The sequence below is a fragment of the Diaphorina citri genome, unplaced genomic scaffold, assembly GCF_000475195.1.
Source record: "Diaphorina citri unplaced genomic scaffold, Diaci psyllid genome assembly version 1.1 scaffold1109, whole genome shotgun sequence".
NCBI classification, from domain to species: domain Eukaryota; kingdom Metazoa; phylum Arthropoda; class Insecta; order Hemiptera; family Psyllidae; genus Diaphorina; species Diaphorina citri.
In genome coordinates, this window is record NW_007378538.1 from 47,722 (window position 1) to 71,002 (window position 23,281).

General features: G+C 36.6%; 5 protein-coding genes across 5 annotated transcripts in view; 2 read left to right on the plus strand and 3 right to left on the minus strand.

Moving 5' to 3' along the window:
• The window catches only part of LOC103514245 (ubiquitin-like modifier-activating enzyme ATG7), an 11,515-nt gene extending 5,568 nt beyond the window's left edge, over window positions 1-5,947 (minus strand). The window contains exons 1-11 of the mRNA XM_026827282.1: window positions 5,392-5,947; window positions 5,047-5,242; window positions 4,501-4,611; window positions 4,058-4,187; window positions 3,629-3,737; window positions 3,204-3,348; window positions 2,305-2,470; window positions 1,677-1,778; window positions 1,433-1,443; window positions 1,001-1,171; window positions 110-244 (exon numbers count right to left, since the gene is read on the minus strand). Coding sequence (XP_026683083.1) covers window positions 110-244; window positions 1,001-1,171; window positions 1,433-1,443; window positions 1,677-1,778; window positions 2,305-2,470; window positions 3,204-3,348; window positions 3,629-3,737; window positions 4,058-4,187; window positions 4,501-4,611; window positions 5,047-5,242; window positions 5,392-5,588 — 1,473 coding nt within the window. The 5' untranslated portion in view covers window positions 5,589-5,947. The remainder of the gene's footprint in view (window positions 1-109; window positions 245-1,000; window positions 1,172-1,432; window positions 1,444-1,676; window positions 1,779-2,304; window positions 2,471-3,203; window positions 3,349-3,628; window positions 3,738-4,057; window positions 4,188-4,500; window positions 4,612-5,046; window positions 5,243-5,391) is intronic.
• A 1,171-nt stretch (window positions 5,948-7,118) lies between these two features.
• On the plus strand, window positions 7,119-16,874 carry LOC103514246 (valine--tRNA ligase, mitochondrial-like). Its single transcript, XM_017446145.2, has 6 exons — window positions 7,119-7,231; window positions 7,475-7,679; window positions 7,887-8,523; window positions 14,337-14,515; window positions 15,369-16,473; window positions 16,656-16,874. The coding sequence occupies exons 1-6, from the start codon at window positions 7,132-7,134 to the stop codon at window positions 16,785-16,787; spliced, it is 2,358 nt and encodes a 785-aa protein (XP_017301634.1). The 5' UTR covers window positions 7,119-7,131; the 3' UTR covers window positions 16,788-16,874.
• On the plus strand, window positions 8,985-9,682 carry LOC113469510 (ubiquitin-like modifier-activating enzyme ATG7). The gene is made up of 2 exons (XM_026827283.1): window positions 8,985-9,234; window positions 9,481-9,682. The coding sequence occupies exons 1-2, from the start codon at window positions 9,038-9,040 to the stop codon at window positions 9,587-9,589; spliced, it is 306 nt and encodes a 101-aa protein (XP_026683084.1). The 5' UTR covers window positions 8,985-9,037; the 3' UTR covers window positions 9,590-9,682.
• Window positions 11,829-13,705, minus strand: LOC108253002 (venom serine carboxypeptidase-like). The gene has a single exon (XM_017446147.2). The coding sequence runs from the start codon at window positions 13,688-13,690 to the stop codon at window positions 12,176-12,178; it is 1,515 nt and encodes a 504-aa protein (XP_017301636.1). The 5' UTR covers window positions 13,691-13,705; the 3' UTR covers window positions 11,829-12,175.
• Window positions 16,875-16,973: 99 nt separating the features above from the next.
• Window positions 16,974-21,568, minus strand: LOC103514247. The gene is made up of 4 exons (XM_008479115.3): window positions 21,255-21,568; window positions 20,683-20,874; window positions 17,509-17,659; window positions 16,974-17,061 (listed from the first exon to the last, which is right to left on the minus strand). Exons 1-4 carry the CDS (start codon window positions 21,526-21,528, stop codon window positions 16,974-16,976), a joined length of 705 nt encoding a protein of 234 aa, XP_008477337.1. The 5' UTR covers window positions 21,529-21,568.
• Window positions 21,569-23,281: the final 1,713 nt, after the last annotated feature.

Genomic DNA, 23,281 nt, shown 5'->3' on the forward strand with positions numbered 1-23,281 from the left:
CGCTACTCATTTACTATACTTCGAGTTAAACTCATGTACCTACTTTAAAGTCCAATCAATTGTAAAATTGTAATATCAAACAAGATAGATTAGGCAATTTTATACTTACATTTCCCGGAGCAGTGACATCGTTACAAAAGTAGCATCCTAGCTTACTCCTGTCTCCCCCACTATTGTCCTTATCATTCACACCATGCCTCATAACCAAATATGTATCAAACCCTAGCGCACTGGTAATCGCAATCTGAAATTATCAACAACATCAAAGATTAGCAACAATTATATTGTTTTCAAACCTTTTCCTAAGCCTTCAGATTTTTACTTTCTATTACCTTTACATATAGGGAACCTATACCTAGCTTACTCCTGTCTCCCCCACTATTGTCCTTATCATTCACACCATGCCTCATAACCAAATATGTATCAAACCCTAGCGCACTGGTAATCGCAATCTGAAATTATCAACAACATCAAAGTCTGTGAGATTAGCAACAATTATATTGTTTTCAAACCTTTTCCTAAGCCTTCAGATTTTTACTTTCTATTACCTTTACATATAGGGAACCTATACAAGGTAATGAGAAGGTATTGCAATCGGTCCAAATTTTCAAAATCGGGAAATGGGTGGAAAAATCCGTTTTGGGGTCCCCTGATTCCAAAAAAAAAGTGGTTTTTAGCCCATGGTCTGTACGTAGTGTACGTACGTACTACAGGTTTAAATGGGAAAAAGTAGAAAGTTGTGAACAAAATATATCAAGAACGGTTTGTTGTAGAGAAATGAAATTTGGTATGCTATCCCGGTATGGTCCAAGGACGCGACTGTAACAATTTGGCAAAAATCATATTGATATACCGATATGTTCCACGGACGCAACTGTAACAATTTGGTAAAAATCGGAAAGTCACCCATCCAGATATCAATCAAAGTCAATGTTGCTTCGAACTTAAAAAAAAAAAATCAATTTGTTTTATACTTTATAAATCTAGGGAACACACTGACCTTGTTAAGAGCAGCACATATGACAGTCGGTAACCATCTGCTTTCCCTGGAGTCTGTCAGTAGAAATGTGACGTCATGGCTGTCTATGAGTTCATGCAGAGTTGCAGCATTCTCTGCATCTATACCATTGTGCCCTGGCATTGGAATACCCAACACTATGCCCTTGCTTTTCTGTAATAAATAAAAAATAATTTCATTAGTATTATTTATTTATTTTAAGGGAGTCACCAACATAATTATTTAAAGAAATGCAATTCGTCGATACATAAAATAGAGTATCCAATTGTACAAAAATGTTGAGTTTCAAACATAACACATTTCTCGGATTTCGAACTTTAGGTTAACAACTATGTTTGAACACTCTGTAGTCTGCATACAAGAAGAATTTCGTAAGAAAAGAACACCTCTTGTTTTGATTTTCAACCCACTAACCCTTATGAAAACTGAAATAGAAATCAAATCCTCATTGTTATTTACCTGGTAGGATCCATACTATCCTTGAGAGAGACATGCCTGGGTCCGAATTTTCCCCTCTCGTTCTTTTCCCAGCCGACAAATTTCATTTCCCAACAAGAAGAAAAGAACACCTCTTGTTTTGATTTTCAACCCACTAACCCTTATGAAAACTGAAATAGAAATCAAATACTCATTGTTATTTACCTAGTAGGATCCATACTATCCTTGAGAGAGACATGCCTGGGTCCGAATTTTCCCCTCTCGTTCTTTTCCCAGCCGACAAATTTCATTTCCCCTCCATCATCATCAGCGTTTTTCTTATCTGAAAAGTAAAAGAAAGGGTACGTTTCGTAGCAAAGAAACAGTCGATATAAAGAAGTTATAGCAACGTAACGCACTTGAAGGCTCCATGTCATACCACTTGTAATTTTTTTAATATGTCTAAAACATAACCTAAACACTTTTTATAGGATGTGTACAGTATCTCCTACAATATTTCCCAAGAACACAATTCGCTGGAGAAACATAACAATGGCAATATTTCCAACTGGAATAATACATATAAGGGGGGGGGGTGGCTCTGTAAGGCTTCAAACCACATAGAACTGAGGGAAATATAGAATATGGAAAGCAAAAGGCTCTATACTCTTTGCTCTCCGCTCCACTCTGTTTTTAGCCTTAATGTAGTGAGATTGGAAATGCTACATCAGCTGTCTACATAGCTACCAGTATAACTGTGGTCCTTGTTCTTACCTTGTGGAGAGAGTTGTACACTGAGTACAATATTTGGAGTGACTTGATTCGCAGGAGCATTCATTAGAATTAGAACTTTTCATTCCGTTATGAACTGAAGTGTAAAGATTTGTAATGAACGAGACTGTTCATTGTCAGTAGTAGACACTTGGCATTCTTTACCACATCTAGATCCAAATCAGGCATTAGACGCCACTTCATGAGCTTCAGATTGAGATCAATGCTGGATGAGGCCAGTCTAAACACGATAGACAGTTTATACTACGGGATAAGCATGCTAACACACAGACCTCACGTATCTAATATTAGGTATATATGTATAGTATTTTCATTGTAATGAAATAAATACGGCTACGAAACACTAATCTTGTGGTTCAAATGAAGACTGAAGAGTATGTGTGAGTCCCAGTTCATAGACAAAAAGTTTTTTTTTTTTTTTTTTTAAAGTCAATGAGTTTGTGGAGAGAGAGTTTGGCACAGGAGCAATGAAAGTGACTCCAGCACATGACAGAACGGACTATGAAATATCAAAGAAACACAAGTTATCTCTGATTGAAATTATAAATGAAGATGGAACATTGAATGAGACTTGTGGAGAGTACAAGGGACTCAAACGATTTGATGCTCGGGTGAGGATTGAAGACTCTTCTTGACTAAACAGTTAGGACTGAAAAAAGAAGAAGAAAAAAAAAGATTTGTTACTATAATTTTCCATACTCATTATAGAGGGTACCCTTTAAGTTTCAATCAGGTCCCCATTCCATAAAGAACTTTGCACTTCACAAAAGTTGACATAGTAGTTACATACTTCAATTATCATAACTTATAACAGTGGAATATCCATTATATATATTGGTAATATTGGTTAAAATGAGTCGAAATATTGTGAAATGTGGGAGAAATATGTGTGGGAAATATTTTTACCATTTCAGATTAATCAAATAGAGAAGATTCCTGAGTGACCATCCAGGATAAGTCTCAAAGTTACACATACATAGCTACCAGTATAACTGTGGTCCTTGTTCTTACCTTGTGGAGAGAGTTGTACACTGAGTACAATATTTGGAGTGACTTGATTCCTGGGACTTTTATTTCTCAGACAAATAACTTGCAGACTCTTCTTGACTAAACAGTTAGGACTGAAAAAAGAAGAAGAAGAAAAGAAAAAAAAAGATTTATGTTACTATAATTTTTCATACTCATTATACAGGGTACCATTTAAGTTTCAATCAGGTCCCCATTCCATAAAGAACTTTGCACTTCACAAAAGTTGACATAGTAATAGTAGTTACATACTTCAATTATCATAACATTCATAACTTATAACAGTGGAATATCCATTATATACAATATATATTGGTTAAAATGAGTCGAAATATTGTGAAATGTGGGGGAAATATGTGTGGGAAATATTTTTACCATTTCAGATTAATCAAATAGAGAAGATTCCTGAGTGACCATCCAGGATAAGTCTCAAAGTTACTTGGGTCTGAGTAAACCAGGAAGTTGTTCTCTCGATCAAAATCATCTGAAAAGAATTTACAATTTACATTGCTTCTGAACTTGCAAAAGTCATAAGGAGCTTTTTTTTATTATTATTATTTTTTAAGCAAGAAAAAAAAAAATAATTTTAACAAATAGGGAAGAAAAAAGTTCAAAGGTCATTGCTAAGGAATACAAAAACATGAATACCTTTGTTCAATACTTCCAGGAAAATTTACATTGCTTCTGAACTTGCAAAAGTCGTAACAAAAATATTATTTTTTAAGCAAGAAAAAAATTAATTTTAACAAATAGGGAAGAAAAAAGTTCAAAGGTCATTGCTAAGGAATACAAAAACATGAATACCTTTGTTCAATACTTCCAGGAATTGATCCAATGTAAAAGCTTTACATTTTCCATTTGCAAGCTTTTGAATACCAAAATGTATCTGGTACTTTGGTGGTAGCTTTCCTCGCTCTTCATAAAGACTGGCAAACTAAAGTAAAACACAGACAGAACTTACAGTAAGTAATTATAAACAATATGTAACAAAAAATAATAATAATAATAACTGATTCCTTTTTCGTGTATTGTTTGTCTGTCACAAAAAAAAAGAAAAAAAAAATCAAGCAGGTAGGTAGGTAGGTACTTGGGGGTTGGGTGATCTTGGATCTAAGATAGAGGGATACCCAACTTTTTATTTATTGTTCAGATTTTTTTTTTTTAATTATTATTTTTACGTAAATACCTTAATTTAATAGATGGTAGGTAATTACCCTTGGTTGTAAAAATAACATATTTTTGCTTACCTCTGATTCATTGAAAACTGCTGCCAATGTTTTATTTGACACAAGTTGATAGGTGGGAGATGCGGGTGCAGGAAACCCAAGCCAATAATAGAAATTATATTTCTTTAAATCCTGCAAAATATAAGGGGTATGAACATAGGTTATTTTATCACAGAAGTAGCAGGCTGCCTCTGCTTCACCATAGAAAATTGATCACAACTCAAGATCAGTTTTAATTTTGGCTAATTCATCTCATATTACACATCTAGAACATTGTGAGGAATATCCTTATCAAATTTAGCTTCCTATGTGTTGGGGTCCTGGAGATGGAGTAAGGGTAAAGAGATTAAAGACATAGGTATCAAATAAAATCAACCAAAAACCTACTTGCACATCTAGAACATTGTGAGGAATATCCTTATCAAATTTAACTTCCTATGTGTTGGGGTCCTGGAGATGGAGTAAGGGTAAAGAGATTAAAGACATAGGTATCAAATAAAATCAACCAAAAACCTACTTCTGTAAATTCTAAAGTACAAGATGAGTTTCAAATGTTTCAATACTTACCGCAAATGTCAAAACAAAAAAGCTAGTCAGCAATTTTAAATTCTCAAAAATGTCACCATCCTCCATTGCTTGTAATATGATCTGTCCCCTCTTAAGCAGGAGCTCTGTTTTGTCATAGGACTTGAAAGATTCTAAACTATTCAAATTGAGCAGAGTACCTTCAGCAAAATGATCAAAACTCTCAGAGGATGTAGAGCTGAAAGAAAAAAATAAAAACTGGGTGAATAATATATTAAACTATGCTAAATAAGTATAGCTAGTGGAAGCATTCTTAACCCCATAATTAAGAAACCAGTAGGTATTTTATCTGTAAGTTGAATATTTAAAAACAACTTTGAGCTTTACCTGAATGAACTGCTGTTGATATAGAGACGACAAGATCCATTGTGATTGAAATACCCCTGAATAGGGCGTGGTGTTTCTTTCAACTTATCCTCATCCAGCTTGATTTCTGAGAGTTTGTACCAAAATGTTGGCTCAATTGATGAGACAAATGGTATAAAATTTAATATAGTACCAGGACTTCCAGGAGAATTAGCCATTGTTTAAAAATTCAAACAGCTTGTAAAATAAGAGGTAGGTATTATGCCGTCAATAAAAGCCAACAAGTGTACATCAGTATAAGTAGGTATGGCTACTAAAAACACAATAAGTTCAATTTGTTAAAACACTGAAAGGAACAACTGAACAAAAGAACTTGTTCATAGACACAAGAAAAAATCTTTTGTCCAAGGGTGTAACTGTAACCAGCTGAGAAAAATTCCAAAGTGTTAGGACAAAGATAATCTATGATTTGAAACTTTTAAGTAGGTAAATATACCTAGGTACTGCCCATTGTACAGATTTGAGGGTTTTCCTGAACGACTTTTCCAAATCTTATTATTTTCCACACAACACAAAAGTTTACCAAAATGTGAAATTTTAAAAAGTACGCGGTCGATTTTGTTTACATTTGGAACATATCGATCTTCATTTCCAACTAAGCTAACTAGGCTGGCTCCAGGCTCCACACAACACAAAAGTTTACCAAAATGTGAAATTTTAAAAAGTACGCGGTCGATTTTGTTTACATTTGGAACATATCGATCTTCATCTTTCGATGTGCGTTATTTCGATTTTAAATATCGAATTCGATTCGGAATTGGCGCGGGGGCGAGGCTCACTGAAATCGATACCTAATAGAAATCGATTCCAAACTAAGTATCGATTGTTTTTAAAAAATAATCAAAAATAGTCTTATGGCGGTAAAATTTAAATTTTTGACTCTCAAACTGAGATAAAAGTAGAATAGTAGAACTCGAAGAAAAGTCAAAATATGGAATAATGGAATATTTAATTCAAATGGGTCCTTGTAAAGTTAACGAGTATGTATTTTCCCTATCCATTCTGTTCTATTTTGAGTGTTTGATGTGAATCCTCTGAATCAAGTTTAGCAGAATATCACTTGAACTTGGGTAGAAAGATAGTAGAACACTAGAACTCGAAGAAAAGTCAAAATATGGAATAATGGAATATTTAATTCAAATGGGTCCTTGTAAAGTTAACGAGTCATTACCTATGTATTTTCCCTATCCATTCTGTTCTATTTTGAGTGTTTGATGTGAATCCTCTGAATCAAGTTTAGCAGAATATCACTTGAACTTGTCGCAGACTTGGGACCTGAGATATAAACAGGTACAACAATGACATCCATCACCATGAAAATATCAGCAGTAGATAATACTTGTGTCGGAAATAATAGAAACAGTCCTTGGTATCTTTCATATCAAGATACCATTGGTATCCTTGGTATCTTTAAGGTATCATCAGTACCCGAAGAGATTAGGAACCAATGTATTTCCTTAGTAGATCCATCATGAAGCGTGGTTGATCACGTGGTACCATATGTCCTGCATTTACCTAGTACCATGTTAAGGATATACCAGTACTCAGTTCAGTGGTTTGTCATATCTGTGAGATATTTACACCATGGAGCAACATTAAAGCAAAAGCTCATCAGTGATACAGGTAAATTACTGCTCTGTTGCTTATGTATGGCATATCTTGAGCCCAGTACCTACACAACTTCAAAACCTAGTATATACCATGTTAAGAATATACCAGTGCTCAGTTCAGTGGTTTGTCATATCTGTGAGATCTTTACACCATGGAGCAACATTAAGGCAAAAGCTCATCAGTGATACAGGTAAATTACTGCTCTGTTGCTTATGTATGGCATATCTTGAGCCCAGTACCTACACAACTTCAAAATGTTTCCCAAATTGGTCTTATAGAAACTTAACAGATTGCTATGTGTGTACCTTTACACAATGACAAGCTGTCAAAAAAAATATAGTAAAAGACCATCTGTCAAAATTCCAAGTAAGTTGAATGACATAAGTACCTATAGTTTTTTTTTAACCATTTCTCACTCGACATTTTATTTCAGAAATATTCAAAAAGTTCATACAAGGAAATGCACCATCCCAATATGAGAGTCATGTGCTTGAAGAATGGAAGACTCTGTCAAAAAGAAAACCTAAACACCAGGATAAGAGGATCATATCAATGCTACTACCTCCTCCTAATATTACCGGCAATCTACACTTGGGTCATGTGTTGACAGTCTCCATCCAAGATGTTCTTGCAAGATGGTATAGTTTCTCATCTTGTTATAAGGATATTGATGAGATTCATAAAAAAAAAAAAAAAAAAAAAAAAAAAAAAAAAAAAAAAAAAAGGGGATGCCCCATTGGGTTTTTTTTTAATTTGTGTAAAAAAAAAAAAAAAAAAAAAAAATGCAAGTAGGTAGGTACCTATGGCATTATTATGAATTTGTGTGTTTCATTTTCATTTTACAGGTACCACATGCAAGGTTATGAAGTTGTTTGGATTCCTGGCACAGACCATGCTGGTATTGCCACTCAAGTCATTGTGGAGAAAAGTCTTCAGAAAGACGGCCTGTCTCGGCATGATCTGGGGCGAGAAGCTTTTGTAAATCGGACAAAACAATGGAAAAAAGTCAAAGGTGGTCACATTACTGGTCAGTTACATAAGATGGGGCTCTCATTAGATTGGTCCAGGGAGTATTTCACCATGGACGATCATCAGACACATGCTGTGAAACATGCCACTATACAATTATTTGAAGATGGTCTCCTCTATCGAGAGAATGCTTTGGTGAACTGGTGCTGTCATTTGAGATCCACTATCTCAGACATTGAAGTGGATCACATTCATGTTGAAGGCAAAACACCCCTCAAAGTACCTGGCTATGATAAACCTGTGGTGTTTGGGCAGATCTATAATGTTGCCTACAAGGTATGTGATTCCAATGAAGAGATAATTGTGAGTACTACAAGACCAGAGACTATGCTAGGTGATGTTGCTATTGCTGTACATCCTGATGACACAAGGTACACTCACCTACACAATGCCAACGTGGAACACCCTCTCCTCAAAACTAAACTACCAATCATTCTAGACGAGTTTGTGGAGGTCTCCTACATGCAAACGCTCTCTTATAAGCTCATCCTGTAGGAAACTATTAAACTCACGCGTGTTAAAGTCTAAACCATTCAAGTTATAATGTTGACGGAATCCTGTGATACGTCGGATCTCCTACATGCAAACGCTCTCTTATAACCTCATCCTGTAGGAAACTATTAAACTCACGCGTGTTAAAGTCTAAACCATTCAAGTTATAATGTTGACGGAATCCTGTGATACGTCGGAAGTTAGGACCCGTGGTTTTATTTTCGTGTGAACTGAAGAACAGATCTTCAAACATGTTGGTTGCTTTACGCCATCGTCTGGTACGGATGAGTTGTTTGATACGATCTTCTATTCTACTAAACATTTTGCGCTGTGTCTCATCCAGAAGACCTATATGATAGAGATAGTCACTGTACTCTAGCATGCTGATGGGATCTATCAGACCATTCCCAATGTGGCTTTTATTGACGGCATAATACCTACCTCTTATTTTACAAGCTGTTTGAATTTTTAAACAATGGCTAATTCTCCTGGAAGTCCTGGTACTATATTAAATTTTATACCATTTGTCTCATCAATTGAGCCAACATTTTGGTACAAACTCTCAGAAATCAAGCTGGATGAGGATAAGTTGAAAGAAACACCACGCCCTATTCAGGGGTATTTCAATCACAATGGATCTTGTCGTCTCTATATCAACAGCAGTTCATTCAGGTAAAGCTCAAAGTTGTTTTTAAATATTCAACTTACAGATAAAATACCTACTGGTTTCTTAATTATGGGGTTAAGAATGCTTCCACTAGCTATACTTATTTAGCATAGTTTAATATATTATCTACAGATAAAATACCTACTGGTTTCTTAATTATGGGGTTAAGAATGCTTCCACTAGCTATACTTATTTAGCATAGTTTAATATATTATTCACCCAGTTTTTATTTATTTATTTTTTTCTTTCAGCTCTACATCCTCTGAGAGTTTTGATCATTTTGCTGAAGGTACTCTGCTCAATTTGAATAGTTTAGAATCTAATGAAAAGTTAAGTTTTGGAGTTGAATTTTTTTCTTGAGTTACCACTGAATTTGTGACTGTAACGCTCTAGTTTATATCTGATTTAGAAGCGTTTGTTGTATTATCGTTCGTTAACATCCTCCATGGAACTGGGATTTTAGAATTAACGTGATAACGATTTCGAATAAATTCCTTATCTACAACACGTACCTTAAAAACACTTGAGACTTGAGTGTAAATCCGTGCAATAAACCTGAAGTGATCCTCACTAACATAAGTCCTACCCATGCTATACAATACAATACGTACTAGAGAACAGATAATGCAATGTCCTATGGGTTTTATTTTATTTGTTTCTATTCCTATCTAGCAACATACGAGAAACTCTAGTTTGTATCTGATTTAGAAGCGTTTGTTGTATTATCGTTCGTTAACATCCTCCATTGAACTGGGATTTTAGAATTAACGTGATAACGATTTCGAATAAATTCCTTATCTACAACACGTACCTCAATAACACTTGAGTGTAAATCCGTGTAATAAACCTGAAGTGATCCACACTAACATATTATAAGTCCTACCCATGCTATACAATACAATACATACTAGAGAACAGATAATGCAATGTCCTATGGATTTTATTTTATTTCTTTCTATTCCTATTTAGCAACATACAAGAATTATCCGTTTAACATGAGGCTATAAAATAGCACATCATACATCATCACCTGACTTGGTAGCTCAGTGTTAACTATAAAATACATAAAAGTAAAATAATAATTCTAATAATAATTTATTGTTAGGTAGGTAAACTCTTTTTTACAAAATGTCTTTACATTAATAATAATTAGTTTTTTCTCTTCATCTCTCATAATGGTTTTGTATTTTCACCACAGTTCTATCCCAGAGGTAAACGAGTTTCCCTTCTACTATACCAATTATTCTCCCCCTCCCCTGCACTTTCATTCCGTTGTTAATATTTTGTTATTCTGTTTAATTGTCAAAACCATTAAGTTTGGCGTTATATAAAAAAGGAAAAATAAAAAAAATAATGTAATTAGCAGTTTATCACTCCATTACATTTCATACCTAATAATTTTTTTGTTCATTGTTCAATATGTGTTTGTTTTCCAGTGATAGTTACCAGCGAGGATCACGTACTCCTTAGCAAATACACTGCATTGCTGTCTGGTCTAGTCCGACTGAAGTCAGTTCTAATCACTAATGTCACTGACAAGCCTGATCTCAACCAAGAAACACATGGGTTCCGCATCTCAGATACTGTCAACCAAAATACTTCTGTACATGTTCTCATTACTGTAAGTCTAGTATAACAACATTCGCGTCCACAGTTCCACTTTATATCCTGTTTATCACTACTCTTTTAAAAGCAATATGAAGTTAGTTACCTATAATATTATTATTAAGAATTATAAATCCTGACCTTCAGTTATGAATGTTATGATTAATTCTCAAAATCAATAAAATGCTGTCTCAGTTTTTTGCTTCTTTTTTTTTAAGGAAAATAGTTTTACTTTGATCATTTTCCTCGTTTTATTTATTTTCAGAACTTTGAGAAAAATGTAACTCAACATGAGAAGTTTATGCGAGATAAGAGGAATCGACTGAAGAAAGAAATTGACAAAATCAATAAGAAAATGTTTTCGGACACTAACAAGGAGAAACATTTACCGCCTCATATTAAAAAAAGCTTGATGAACAAGGTACTAGATTGGGCAATTTTGATTTTAGCAAGTACTTGATTCGGGTGATTATTGAAAACAATTCAGTGGGTATAGGTCGCGGGTTCGATTCCCGCCGGGAGCGATCTTTTATCCTGAACAGATAAGGTTCGTTCTCGGAACGGCTGGCTTCCTCCTATCATGTCCTTCTCTCTTCAATTTCGAGACGACAAGACCTTTGTTGTTACAGTCCCCTCTATCAAACCTCTTGAGAAAAGAAAAGATCACTTTTCTACCAAACACAACCCATGATTTCTTTTTCGTTTTTGTTGCAGCTGAACTCTCTAAATGAGGAGCTGACTCAAATAGAAACATTTCTAGATTTGACCAAAGCTCATCATTCGGAGTTATCCTGAGCCCATGTTGGTATAGGAAAGGTAAGGTCCCTTTGTCCGTAAATTTCATATCTTGCATTTTTGCACTTCGCAAAAGTTATGATATACCTTATATTACAGAAGATTTGATGTCATTCGATGTTTCATCGTGAGACTAGATCAACCTGTACTGAAACTCTCCTCATTGACTGAGGCATAATTAAAATCACATTTGATAGAATATCAATCATGTTACCTCATTGGAACAACAACATTATATATTTTAGTAAGGGAAATTAAAAACTCAGTAGCAACATTTATACTTTGATCCATCCCTAGTGTTGTTCATTGTTATTGATTTATTGTACATATTTTGTGCTTTGAAAATTTATTTGTTTACTATCCACTACAAAATCCTGCAGACTTGGGACCTGAGATATAACAGGTACAACAATGACATCATCACCATGAAAATATCAGCAGTAGACAATACTTGTGTGGGAAATAATAGAAACAGTCCTTGGTATCTTACATAACAAGATACCATTCGTATCTTTAAGGTTAAGGTATCATCGGTACCCGAAGAGATTAGGAACCAATGTATTTCCTTAGTAGATCCATCATGAAGCGTGGTTGATCACGTGGTACCATATGTCCTGCATTTCTAATAAGCACCTCCACTAGATTATGCGCCTCCTTGATGAAGCCCACTATATTATCCTGATCATCCTGTCTCTCATAGGTCCATACCTTCCTCTCTGCCTTGTAGTAGTCATAGGCATACCGGAACTCAATGTTAGAGAAGAAAGCCTCGCTCAGTCGATACGGACAAATGATGTCGAGCTGACCATAGTAGAATACAATGCGATAGTTCTCAATGAGAATATTGACCTTGTCTAGAATACTCTTCATAATATCCTGCTCCAATGCTTTGCCAACCTCCTCCCCCTTATTGAATTTCATATCTCCTACATGCAAACGCTCTCTTATAACCTCATCCTGTAGGAAACTATTAAACTCACGCGTGTTAAAGTCTAAACCATTCAAGTTATAATGTTGACGGAATCCTGTGATACGTCGGAAGTTAGGACCCGTGGTTTTATTTTCGTGTGAACTGAAGAACAGATCTTCAAACATGTTGGTTGCTTTACGCCATCTTCTGGTACGGATGAGTTGTTTGATACGATCTTCTATTCTACTAAACATATCGCGCTGTGTCTCATCCAGAAGACCTATATGATAGAGATAGTCACTGTACTCTAGCATGCTGATGGGATCTATCAGACCATTCCCAATGAACAATCCTTTGAGAGGAATTTTGAAATGGGAGAGGAGGTTTTGCTTGTGAATCTCATATGCAGCGGCAGGAATGTATTTCCCTGCATAGGACTCGCCTGTAATATAGAAATCATTGTCAGCATACGCTGGGAACAGATGGAAGAATTGTTTCAAAGCCTCGTACAAGTGTTTACCTATAATGGTTTGGTTCTTGGCATACCCGTTCGATGTTGTAAAACTGAACCCTGTCCCCACTGGATTGTCAATGTAGAGAACATTGTATTGTTTCGTCCAGGTATCCTCATTCCTGTAGATCTTAGCGTTCTTGATCTTGTAAGGTCCGTTCTCAAAGAAGAGACCAAACAGAGAGCTGGCTCCGGGGCCTCCCTGTAACCATAACAACACGGGGCGGTCTAGATGATCAGACCGTTCACATTGGAAGAACCAGAAGAATAGATGAGAGTGATAGCGCTGGTCTACAGTCAGATAACCAGAGTAACTGCGTACATCACCTACGAATGGTTTGACGGCAGAGAGATTCTGAGCTACTCGATAATTGCCCGAGTATGCATATGGTGTTAGGAATAGAGGTGGAGATAGCTTGGTATGGTGGAGACCTGGGTTTCGCTTCTCTCGGAAGTCTGCTTGATTGTTGAGAACATTGTGGAAGTAAAAATGCTCATGATGGGGAATGTTACTATTATCTCCCCATGATAACTGCCGGTATTCACGCTCACCTAACCCTGATCGGAACTCAGTGTAGAAGTCATGGCCGATATTGTTATGATCTGAAACAGAAAGAAGTCTTAGTGATTTGATTTCCATGAAATATACCTAATACATACAGATTACAGACATACGGGAAGGGAACACGGATTAGTAGTAAAAGGGTTTGCTTGTCAAGCAGAAAGTCCCGGGTTCAATTCCCAACTTCGACAAAATAGTAACCTTCATATTTCACCCTCAGATCACAATAGTTAGAACTTGAACTTTGCCACAAGTTCCTTCTATTTATAGAACTCGAATGATATTGTTATTGATATACCTACAGTGCATTCATAAAGTCCCCCCCCACCTTAACTTTTGAACCGATGAATTTAGAAACCTGAAATTTTGTATACATACCTATATTTACCTCTAGTTTCTTATAGGCTAGGTAAAAATTCAGGGACTTTTTCAGGGTCGGCCCCAGGGGGGCCAACTAGGGTCCTTAATTATTTTTTTCTGTTTTACCACGCCCGCTACTTATTACTGGACATTGTTTATTTTATTTACAATAATTGACATCGACAAACCAACACACACGAAACAATCTATGAAATTCTGGTACGGATGAGTTGTTTGATACGATCTTCTATTCTACTAAACATATCGCGCTGTGTCTCATCCAGAAGACCTATATGATAGAGATAGTCACTGTACTCTAGCATGCTGATGGGATCTATCAGACCATTCCCAATGTTTTGTGGAGAGAGAGTTTGGCACAGGAGCAATGAAAGTGACTCCAGCACATGACAGAACGGACTATGAAATATCAAGGAAACACAAGTTATCTCTCATTGAAATTATAAATGAAGATGGAACATTGAATGAGACTTGTGGAGAGTACAAGGGACTCAAACGATTTGATGCTCGGGTGAGGATTGATTCCCAATGAACAATCCTTTGAGAGGAATTTTGAAATGGGAGAGGAGGTTTTGCTTGTGAATCTCATATGCAGCGGCAGGAATGTATTTCCCTGCATAGGACTCGCCTGTAATATAGAAATCATTGTCAGCATACGCTGGGAACAGATGGAAGAATTGTTTCAAAGCCTCGTACAAGTGTTTACCTATAATGGTTTGGTTCTTGGCATACCCGTTCGATGTTGTAAAACTGAACCCTGTCCCCACTGGATTGTCAATGTAGAGAACATTGTATTGTTTCGTCCAGGTATCCTCATTCCTGTAGATCTTAGCGTTCTTGATCTTGTAAGGTCCGTTCTCAAAGAAGAGACCAAACAGAGAGCTGGCTCCGGGGCCTCCCTGTAACCATAACAACACGGGGCGGTCTAGATGATCAGACCGTTCACATTGGAAGAACCAGAAGAATAGATGAGAGTGATAGCGCTGGTCTACAGTCAGATAACCAGAGTAACTGCGTACATCACCTACGAATGGTTTGACGGCAGAGAGATTCTGAGCTACTCGATAATTGCCCGAGTATGCATATGGTGTTAGGAATAGAGGTGGAGATAGCTTGGTATGGTGGAGACCTGGGTTTCGCTTCTCTCGGAAGTCTGCTTGATTGTTGAGAACATTGTGGAAGTAAAAATGCTCATGATGGGGAATGTTACTATTATCTCCCCATGATAACTGCCGGTATTCACGCTCACCTAACCCTGATCGGAACTCAGTGTAGAAGTCATGGCCGATATTGTTATGATCTGAAACAGAAAGAAGTCTTAGTGATTTGATTTCCATGAAATTTACTAAAATATACCTAATACATACATACACACAAGTGCTTGGTGTATTTCCCGACAGCTATGGTGGGGACATCGCTTACCTTTGTATCATTGCGAGCATGGCTGGATAGCAGCTCATAGCTTGGACGAAGCAAAGAAGAAAGCTGAGGCAAAGTGGGGAAGAGATTCTTGTTCAACGCTTACACAGGAGGAAGATGTGTTGGACACTTGGTTCTCTTCTGCTCTGCTACCATTTTCATCACTCGGCTGGCCAAACAAGACAGATTCAGAAGACTTCCAAACACTCTATCCCCTATCATTCATGGAGACCGGACATGATATTCTGTGTTTCTGGGTAGCTCGTATGGTTATCCTGGGGTTCTACTTCACTGGACAGCTACCATTTCCTAAGGTTGTTCTGCATGGCATGGTGTGTGATAGTCAGGATAGGAAAATGTCCAAGTCACTGGGGAATACAATAGAGCCAGAGCATGTCGTGCATGGTGTTACCTTACAAGAACTCAACAGAATCCTCAAGAGTCAATTGGACGCCGGTCTAATGACATCTGATCAATATAAGATTAGTTTGGCAACTCAGAAGTCTCTCTTCCCTCAGGGTATTCCGGAATGTGGTACAGATGCTCTGCGGTTCACCCTATGTCAGCAACCCGTCAAGAATGTCATTGTTCACTTTGATGCCAACACATGTGCTCTTAACAAAAGATTTGGAAACAAGATCCTCAACCTATCCAAGTTCATATGCTGTAACGCAGAACTGTTGGGAATCTCAGAGATTCCGTCTCCAGACGAGTTGAAAGCATTGTCTGTGTCTGAAAGGTGGATTCTAAGTCGCCTAGCAAACACAATTGATGAGGTGAACTCTAATTTAGAAACGTTTAATATCCATGTGGCTGCCCGTAGTTTGAAACAGTTCCTGTATGGAGATCTCTGTGATATATTTGTAGAGTTATCCAAACATCTTTTGTCTTCACAAGATGAGAGCGTGAGATTGTCTGCAGGGAATACTCTGGTCACTTGTTTGGAAGCTGGATTGAGGCTCATGTCTCCGTTCATGCCATTCCTCATGCATGTCTTGTACAAGTATTTACCTCAGAGGAGTGATCAGGCTGTGTCTCAATGTACTTATCCTCTCAGCAAACAAGTAAGTTTTTCCCCCTTTATCTTTATATGTCTTTATAGCTTTCGCCCTTTCTTTCTTTTTTCGTAGTTCTTATTCTGTCAACTCGAGCTCCAGAGTATGTAATGTAAATGCTCTATCACTATCTATCCTGTACATTATTATCGAAGTTTTATTTAATTGTTATTGGTTGTCTGGATTCACAGTGGAGTCACTGGAAGAACCCTGATTTGGAACAAGAGATAGCGACTGTCCTAGAAGTGGTTTCTACCATCCGAAGCATAACCAATGTCAACAATATATCCGGCAAGGTTGCTGATGGTAAGTTCTCATGGTAAAATGGATAAATAGCAGGAGCATTCATTAGAATTAGAACTTTTCATTCCGTTATGAACTGAAGTGTAAAGATTTGTAATGAACGAGACTGTTCATTGTATACCTAATACATACAGATTACAGACATACGGGAAGGGAACACGGATTAGTAGTAAAAGGGTTTGCTTGTCAAGCAGAAAGTCCCGGGTTCAATTCCCAACTTCGACAAAATAGTAACCTTCATATTTCACCCTCAGATCACAATAGTTAGAACTTGAACTTTGCCACAAGTTCCTTCTATTTATAGAACTCGAATGATATTGTTATTGATATACCTACAGTGCATTCATAAAGTCCCCCCCCACCTTAACTTTTGAACCGATGAATTTAGAAACCTGAAATTTTGTATACATACCTATATTTACCTCTAGTTTCTTATAGGCTAGGTAAAAATTCAGGGACTTTTTCAGGGTCGGCCCCAGGGGGGCCAACTTTAAAATCTTAAATAAGATCCCCCTGTTTGTGATACATAATATGAAAGGTATTAAAGAACGTAGTATTTTGGTATAAGTTTTAGCTCGATCCGAAGTTATGGCCTATTGAAATTTTAATTTTTCCATGTTTTGCTGCCAATAGGGGAAGCACCAAAAATGGGAAATTCATATCTATTGGTGATTTGTGCTTCATATAGGTCCCACTAATGATTCACCTTGAAATTCGGTCCCAAAAATTAAATTTCGAAACAAGTCTGCTTGGTTGTTGAGAACATTGTGGAAGTAAAAATGCTCATGATGGGGAATGTTACTATTATCTCCCGATGATAACTGCCGGTATTCACGCTCACCTAACCCTGATCGGAACTCAGTGTAGAAGTCATGGCCGATATTGTTATGATCTGAAACAGAAAGAAGTCTTAGTGATTTGATTTCCATGAAATTTACTAAAATATACCTAATACATACATACATACGGGAAGGGAACACGGATTAGTAGTAAAAGGGTTTGCTTGTCAAGCAGAAAGTCCCGGGTTCAATTCCCAACTTCGACAAAATAGTAACCTTCATATTTCACCCTCAGATCACAATAGTTAGAACTTGAACTTTGCCACAAGTTCCTTCTATTTATAGAACTCGAATGATATTGTTATTGATATACCTACAGTGCATTCATAAAGTCCCCCCCCACCTTAACTTTTGAACCGATGAATTTAGAAACCTGAAATTTTGTATACATACCTATATTTACCTCTAGTTTCTTATAGGCTAGGTAAAAATTCAGGGACTTTTTCAGGGTCGGCCCCAGGGGGGCCAACTTTAAAATCTTAAATAAGATCCCCCTGTTTGTGATACATAATATGAAAGGTATTAAAGAACGTAGTATTTTGGTATAAGTTTTAGCTCGATCCGAAGTTATGGCCTATTGAAATTTTAATTTTTCCATGTTTTGCTGCCAATAGGGGAAGCACCAAAAATGGGAAATTCATATCTATTGGTGATTTGTGCTTCATATAGGTCCCACTAATGATTCACCTTGAAATTCGGTCCCAAAAATTAAATTTCGAAACATCCATTTTCACCCCTAGAGGCCGTCAAGGCCTTCAAGCAAACTAGGCGACACAATCAGGGGGTATGTGTTTGGTACCCAATCACTAAAACTCATAGGTCCATAGGAATAAAATAAACACTGAAAACCCCAAACTATCATAGAAAATCATTTTATGATATTATCGATTATCCTCTACCTCTACCACATATTTACCAGTATAAAACGCTTTTCAACTTTATTTTTTTAACGGAAAAATCTCAACTTCATCTCTTACCATAGCATACCTAGGTATTAGAGGAAAACCATGATAATATTTCAGTTTATACATTGAGGAGGAGGAGGAGGAGGAGGAAATTGAGAAGTATAAGAATTGAGAGAAGAAGGAGGAGGGATATAAGATGGGAGTGAAGAAATCATTATGTTGATATCATTAGGTTCTGAATATCTGAAAATCTTCTCTACTCAACCATCTCATCACCATTGAAGTAATGACACTGCTGTGGAAAATAAGGAAATTTTCCCTCATATTTCACTGTTTATCGGAGAGAAAAAAGATACAGGTAGGTACCTATAACAAAAAATTATTAGGTATGAAATGTAATGGAGTGATAAACTGCTAATTACATTATTTTTTTTATTTTTCCTTTTTTATATAACGCCAAAATTAATGGTTTTGACAATTAAACAGAATAACAAAATATTAACAACGGAATGAAAGTGCAGGGGAGGGGGAGAATTGGTATAGTAGAAGGGAAACTCGTTTACCTCTGGGATAGAATTGTGGTGAAAATACAAAACCATTATGAGAGATGAAGAGAAAAAACTAATTATTATTAATGCAAAGACATTTTGTAAAAAAGCGTTTACCTACCTAACAATAAATTATTATTAGAATTATTATTTTATTTTTATGTATTTTATAGTTAACTGAGCTACCAAGTCAGGTGATGATGTGCTATTTTATAGCCTCATGTTAAACGGATAATTCTCGTATGTTGCTAGATAGGAATAGAAACAAATAAAATAAAATCCATAGGACATTGCATTATCTGTTCTCTAGTATGTGTTGTATAGCATGGGTAGGACTTATGTTAGTGTGGATCACTTCAGCTTTATTACACGGATTTACACTCAAGTCTCAAGTGTTATTAAGGTACGTGTTGTAGATAAGGAATTTATTCGAAATCGTTATCACGTTAATTCTAAAATCCCAGTTCCATGGAGGATGTTAACGAACGATAATACAACAAACGCTTCTAAATCAGATACAAACTAGAGCGTTACAGTCACAAATTCAGTGGTAACTCAAGAAAAAAAAATCAACTCCGAAACTTAACTTTTCATTAATTTGTATGTATAAATTCACAGCTTTCATAGATTGTTTCGTGTGTGTTGGTTTGTCGATGTCAATTATTGTAAATAAAATAAACAATGTCCAGTAATAAGTAGCGGGCGTGTTAAAATAGTAAAGATAATTAAGGACCCCCATTTGGAAATTTCAAACCTGTTCAATATAAAATGAACTATTTAAGTGTTATAAAGTGTTTCCTTATCATCTGTACGATTACAGAAAAATTTACCTCTAGTTTCTTATAGGCTAGGTAAAAATTCAGGGACTTTTCAGGGTCGGCCCCAGGGGGGCCAACTTTAAAATCTTAAATAAGATCCCCCTGTTTGTGATACATCATATGAAAGGTATTAAAGAACGTAGTACTTTGGTACAAGTTTGAGCTCGATCCGGAGTTAAGGCCTATTGAAATTTTAATTTTTCCATGTTTTGCCGCCAATAGGGGAAGCACCAAAAATGGAAAATTCATATCTATTGGTGATTTGTGCTTCATATAGGTCCCACTAATGATTCACCTTGAAATTCGGTCCCAAAAATTAAATTTCGAAACATCCATTTTCACCCCTAGAGGCCGTCAAGGCCGGAAGTCTGAATTTCATTTTTGGGTCTGAATTTCAAGATGAACCATTAGTGGGACCTATTTGAAGCACAAATCACTAATCTATATGAATTTCCCATTTTTGATGCTTCCCCCATTGGCGGGAGAACATGGAAAAATTAAAATTTCAATAGGCCATAACTCCGGCCCTGTTTTGTCGGATCGAGCTCAAACTTGTAACAAAGTACTACGGTCTTTAAGACCTTTGATATGATGTATCACAAATAGGGGGTTCTCATTTAAGATTTTAAAGTTGGCCCCCCTGGGGCCGACCCTGAAAAAGTCCCTCAATTTTTACATAGCCTATAAGAAACTAGAGGTAAATATAGGTATGTATACAAAATTTCAGGTTTCTTAATTCATCGGTTCAAGAATTAAGGTGGGGGGGGGACGACTTTATGAATGCACTGTATGGTATTACAGTTACCTAGATTATAATCCTCATCTGTTGCAATAGTTTCTTCATCTTCTATTTCTGTGTCTTCACTATCTTCCCCTGTAATGTTTTCTCCAGTCATAACATCCAGTTCACACGATGTATCCTCATAATAAGGACTCGGCACTATCACCATCTCATCCTCCTCTCCCTTCAACATTGCTGCTTCATAATCTGAAGAATCTACAATAGTTTTTTCATCTTCTATTTCTGTGTCTTCACTATCTTCCCCTGTAATGTTTTCTCCAGTCATAACATCCAGTTCACATGATGTATCCTCATAATAAGGACTCGGCACTATCACCATCTCATCCTCCTCTCCCTTCAACATTGCTGCTTCATAATCTGAAGAATCTATCCTGAGTGATTTACCCAAGATATCATCAGCGATATCAAACTCATTCCGATGATTGAGTTTATAGAACATTCCACTGGAGGCGCCACTGTATTGAGATCTCCCTGCACTCGCTCGTACCTCCTCCACTGATTTACCGTTCCTGTCTGTGTTCAGTTTGGCAACATGGTTCAAGATAGAAGTAGCAGGGGGTAACTTGGAGAAGAATCTATCCTGAGTGATTTACCCAAGATATCATCAGCGATATCAAACTCATTCCGATGATTGAGTTTATAGAACATTCCACTGGAGGCGCCATTGTATTGAGATCTCCCTGCACTCACTCGTACCTCCTCCACTGATTTACCGTTCCTGTCTGTGTTCAGTTTGGCAACATGGTTCAAGATAGAAGTAGCAGGGGGTAACTTGGACGACAACACGGGTGAATTTTCTGTAATCGTACAGATGATAAGGAAACACTTTATAACACTTAAATAGTTCATTTTATATTGAACAGGTTTGAAATTTCCAAATGAGGGTCCTTATTATGCAAGGTTTGGTATCTGGAGTCTGGACACATGACCGTTTGACGTGTTGCTGGCTATATCTACATATTGGGGTGGACAAGTAAGACGCGCTATCCTCCAAGGTAACTGGGCTGGCAGGTATGTAATATTATGTAAAGATAAAGAGTTTGAAAATTAATTTTATATATACCTACATATGAGGGTAATATCTCTGTTGTACCATATTAGTATGTACCTACCTAGCATCTACCAATCTACTTATAGCCCCTTACCCATAATAAGGTATACAATGTATACGTGTCATTATACTCAGTTTACTAGTCTGTTTTTTTATCTTGGGTATAGGTACCTGTATCTTTTTTCTCTCCGATAAACAGTGAAATATGAGGGAAAATTTCCTTATTTTCCACAGCAGTGTCATTACTTCAATGGTGAGAGAGGTTATTTCTATATGTGCATATATCACGGGGAGGTTGGGTATATCTATATGTGTATATGTCACGGTCATGGTGTGTATTTCTGTTTCTGAAACACAATGAACCTTTTGTGAAAATAAGTGTTGTCCTCGGAAAGCTTTAGTATACAGGATGTTCCAAAGAAGTAGCAAACCTATAGGGGTGCTGGAGCTATTGGGTTAGAAGTTTAGAAGTTTAGAAGGTTGAAAATAAATAAAGTTCCCCTGATGTGGCATCACATGATTTAACACAATTTCCAGTGGATCGCTCATGATGATTCGCACCGCTAATATTCAAACATGAAATGAATCATATCTCACAAAAATTAATTTGGTGACCATTCATGTACAGAAAATTTTGGTGACCACACTCCATTACATTTCATACCTAATAATTTTTTGTTCTAGAGGTACCTCTTCGGTCTGGTGTTCCATTAATTGTCATGTTGAGAGGTACAACCCAGCAACTCGGTCTTTTGAAAAAAAAAGCATAAAATAAATAAATAATCAAAATATCACAGAACCTAGGTATGTACAAATGAAAAATGAAAATGCCACAGAATTGCCAAGCCAGGTCCTTGTTCTAGAAATAACTTTACTATTTACATTTCACACGTTGCAAAAGTTAAGACGTCATCTAGCAATGAAAAACCGCCAAAAACATTGCGTTGCCATTATAATAGTTGCTCTGACGTCAAAATACATATTACCAAGACAGTGTGGAGTTTCTATTACGCACTAGTTAGTCTAAGTTTTGGACCGATTTTTTACCTTTCATTCGACGATATTGTCTTCTTAATATTTAGAGCTGCTCAAATAATGTCAGGGCTCCTTATTAAGGACATCTTATGAATTGAAGTAAGATATGATTTTTATTTGTGTGAAGATGTTGCAGAAATTAATTTCCATTTTCCATTTTTTTTCCTCTTTTTTCTTTAAATCAACGTCTTACTTATTTTTCTTGGGGGGGGGGAGAACTGTTAGTATTAGGTACCTATGTACATATTTCATTTCCTATTCAATTTTTTCCTTTACTTTCTAATTTCCAGAAATACGTAGGTACTTACGAAAAAGAGGAAAACGTTAATGAATATTTTAATCAGTCGAGATGTACAATGTTGTTTTGTGTTTCGTTTCGTAAATACTCAGGTAGGTAAATACAGCTCTTTATACCCACCATTCGGTGACAAGCTACCCGCCTCCTCAATTCAACCTCACCCTGCCTGAGACGAGCCGGGAACCAAGCAGCACGCGATTGTCCAGGTTGTCACCCAT

Excerpts from the sequence above, each read along its gene's own strand:
- LOC103514247 (XM_008479115.3), bottom strand. The coding sequence starts at position 21,528 with ATGAACTATTTAAGTGTTATAAAGTGTTTCCTTATCATCTGTACGATT. Across the intron at positions 20,875-21,254 it reads GGGTAAATCACTCAGGATAG|ATTCTTCAGATTATGAAGCA; the intron begins ATTCTTCTCCAA and ends AAACTATTGTAG. Across the intron at positions 17,660-20,682 it reads AGATGAGGATTATAATCTAG|ATCATAACAATATCGGCCAT; the intron begins GTAACTGTAATA and ends TTTCTGTTTCAG.
- LOC113469510 (XM_026827283.1), top strand. The coding sequence starts at position 9,038 with ATGGCTAATTCTCCTGGAAGTCCTGGTACTATATTAAATTTTATACCA. Across the intron at positions 9,235-9,480 it reads ATCAACAGCAGTTCATTCAG|CTCTACATCCTCTGAGAGTT; the intron begins GTAAAGCTCAAA and ends TTTTTCTTTCAG.
- LOC103514246 (XM_017446145.2), top strand. The coding sequence starts at position 7,132 with ATGTTAAGAATATACCAGTGCTCAGTTCAGTGGTTTGTCATATCTGTG. Across the intron at positions 8,524-14,336 it reads TTCTAGACGAGTTTGTGGAG|AGAGAGTTTGGCACAGGAGC; the intron begins GTCTCCTACATG and ends TGTTTTGTGGAG. Across the intron at positions 16,474-16,655 it reads CTTATCCTCTCAGCAAACAA|TGGAGTCACTGGAAGAACCC; the intron begins GTAAGTTTTTCC and ends CTGGATTCACAG.
- LOC108253002 (XM_017446147.2), bottom strand. The coding sequence starts at position 13,690 with ATGGAAATCAAATCACTAAGACTTCTTTCTGTTTCAGATCATAACAAT.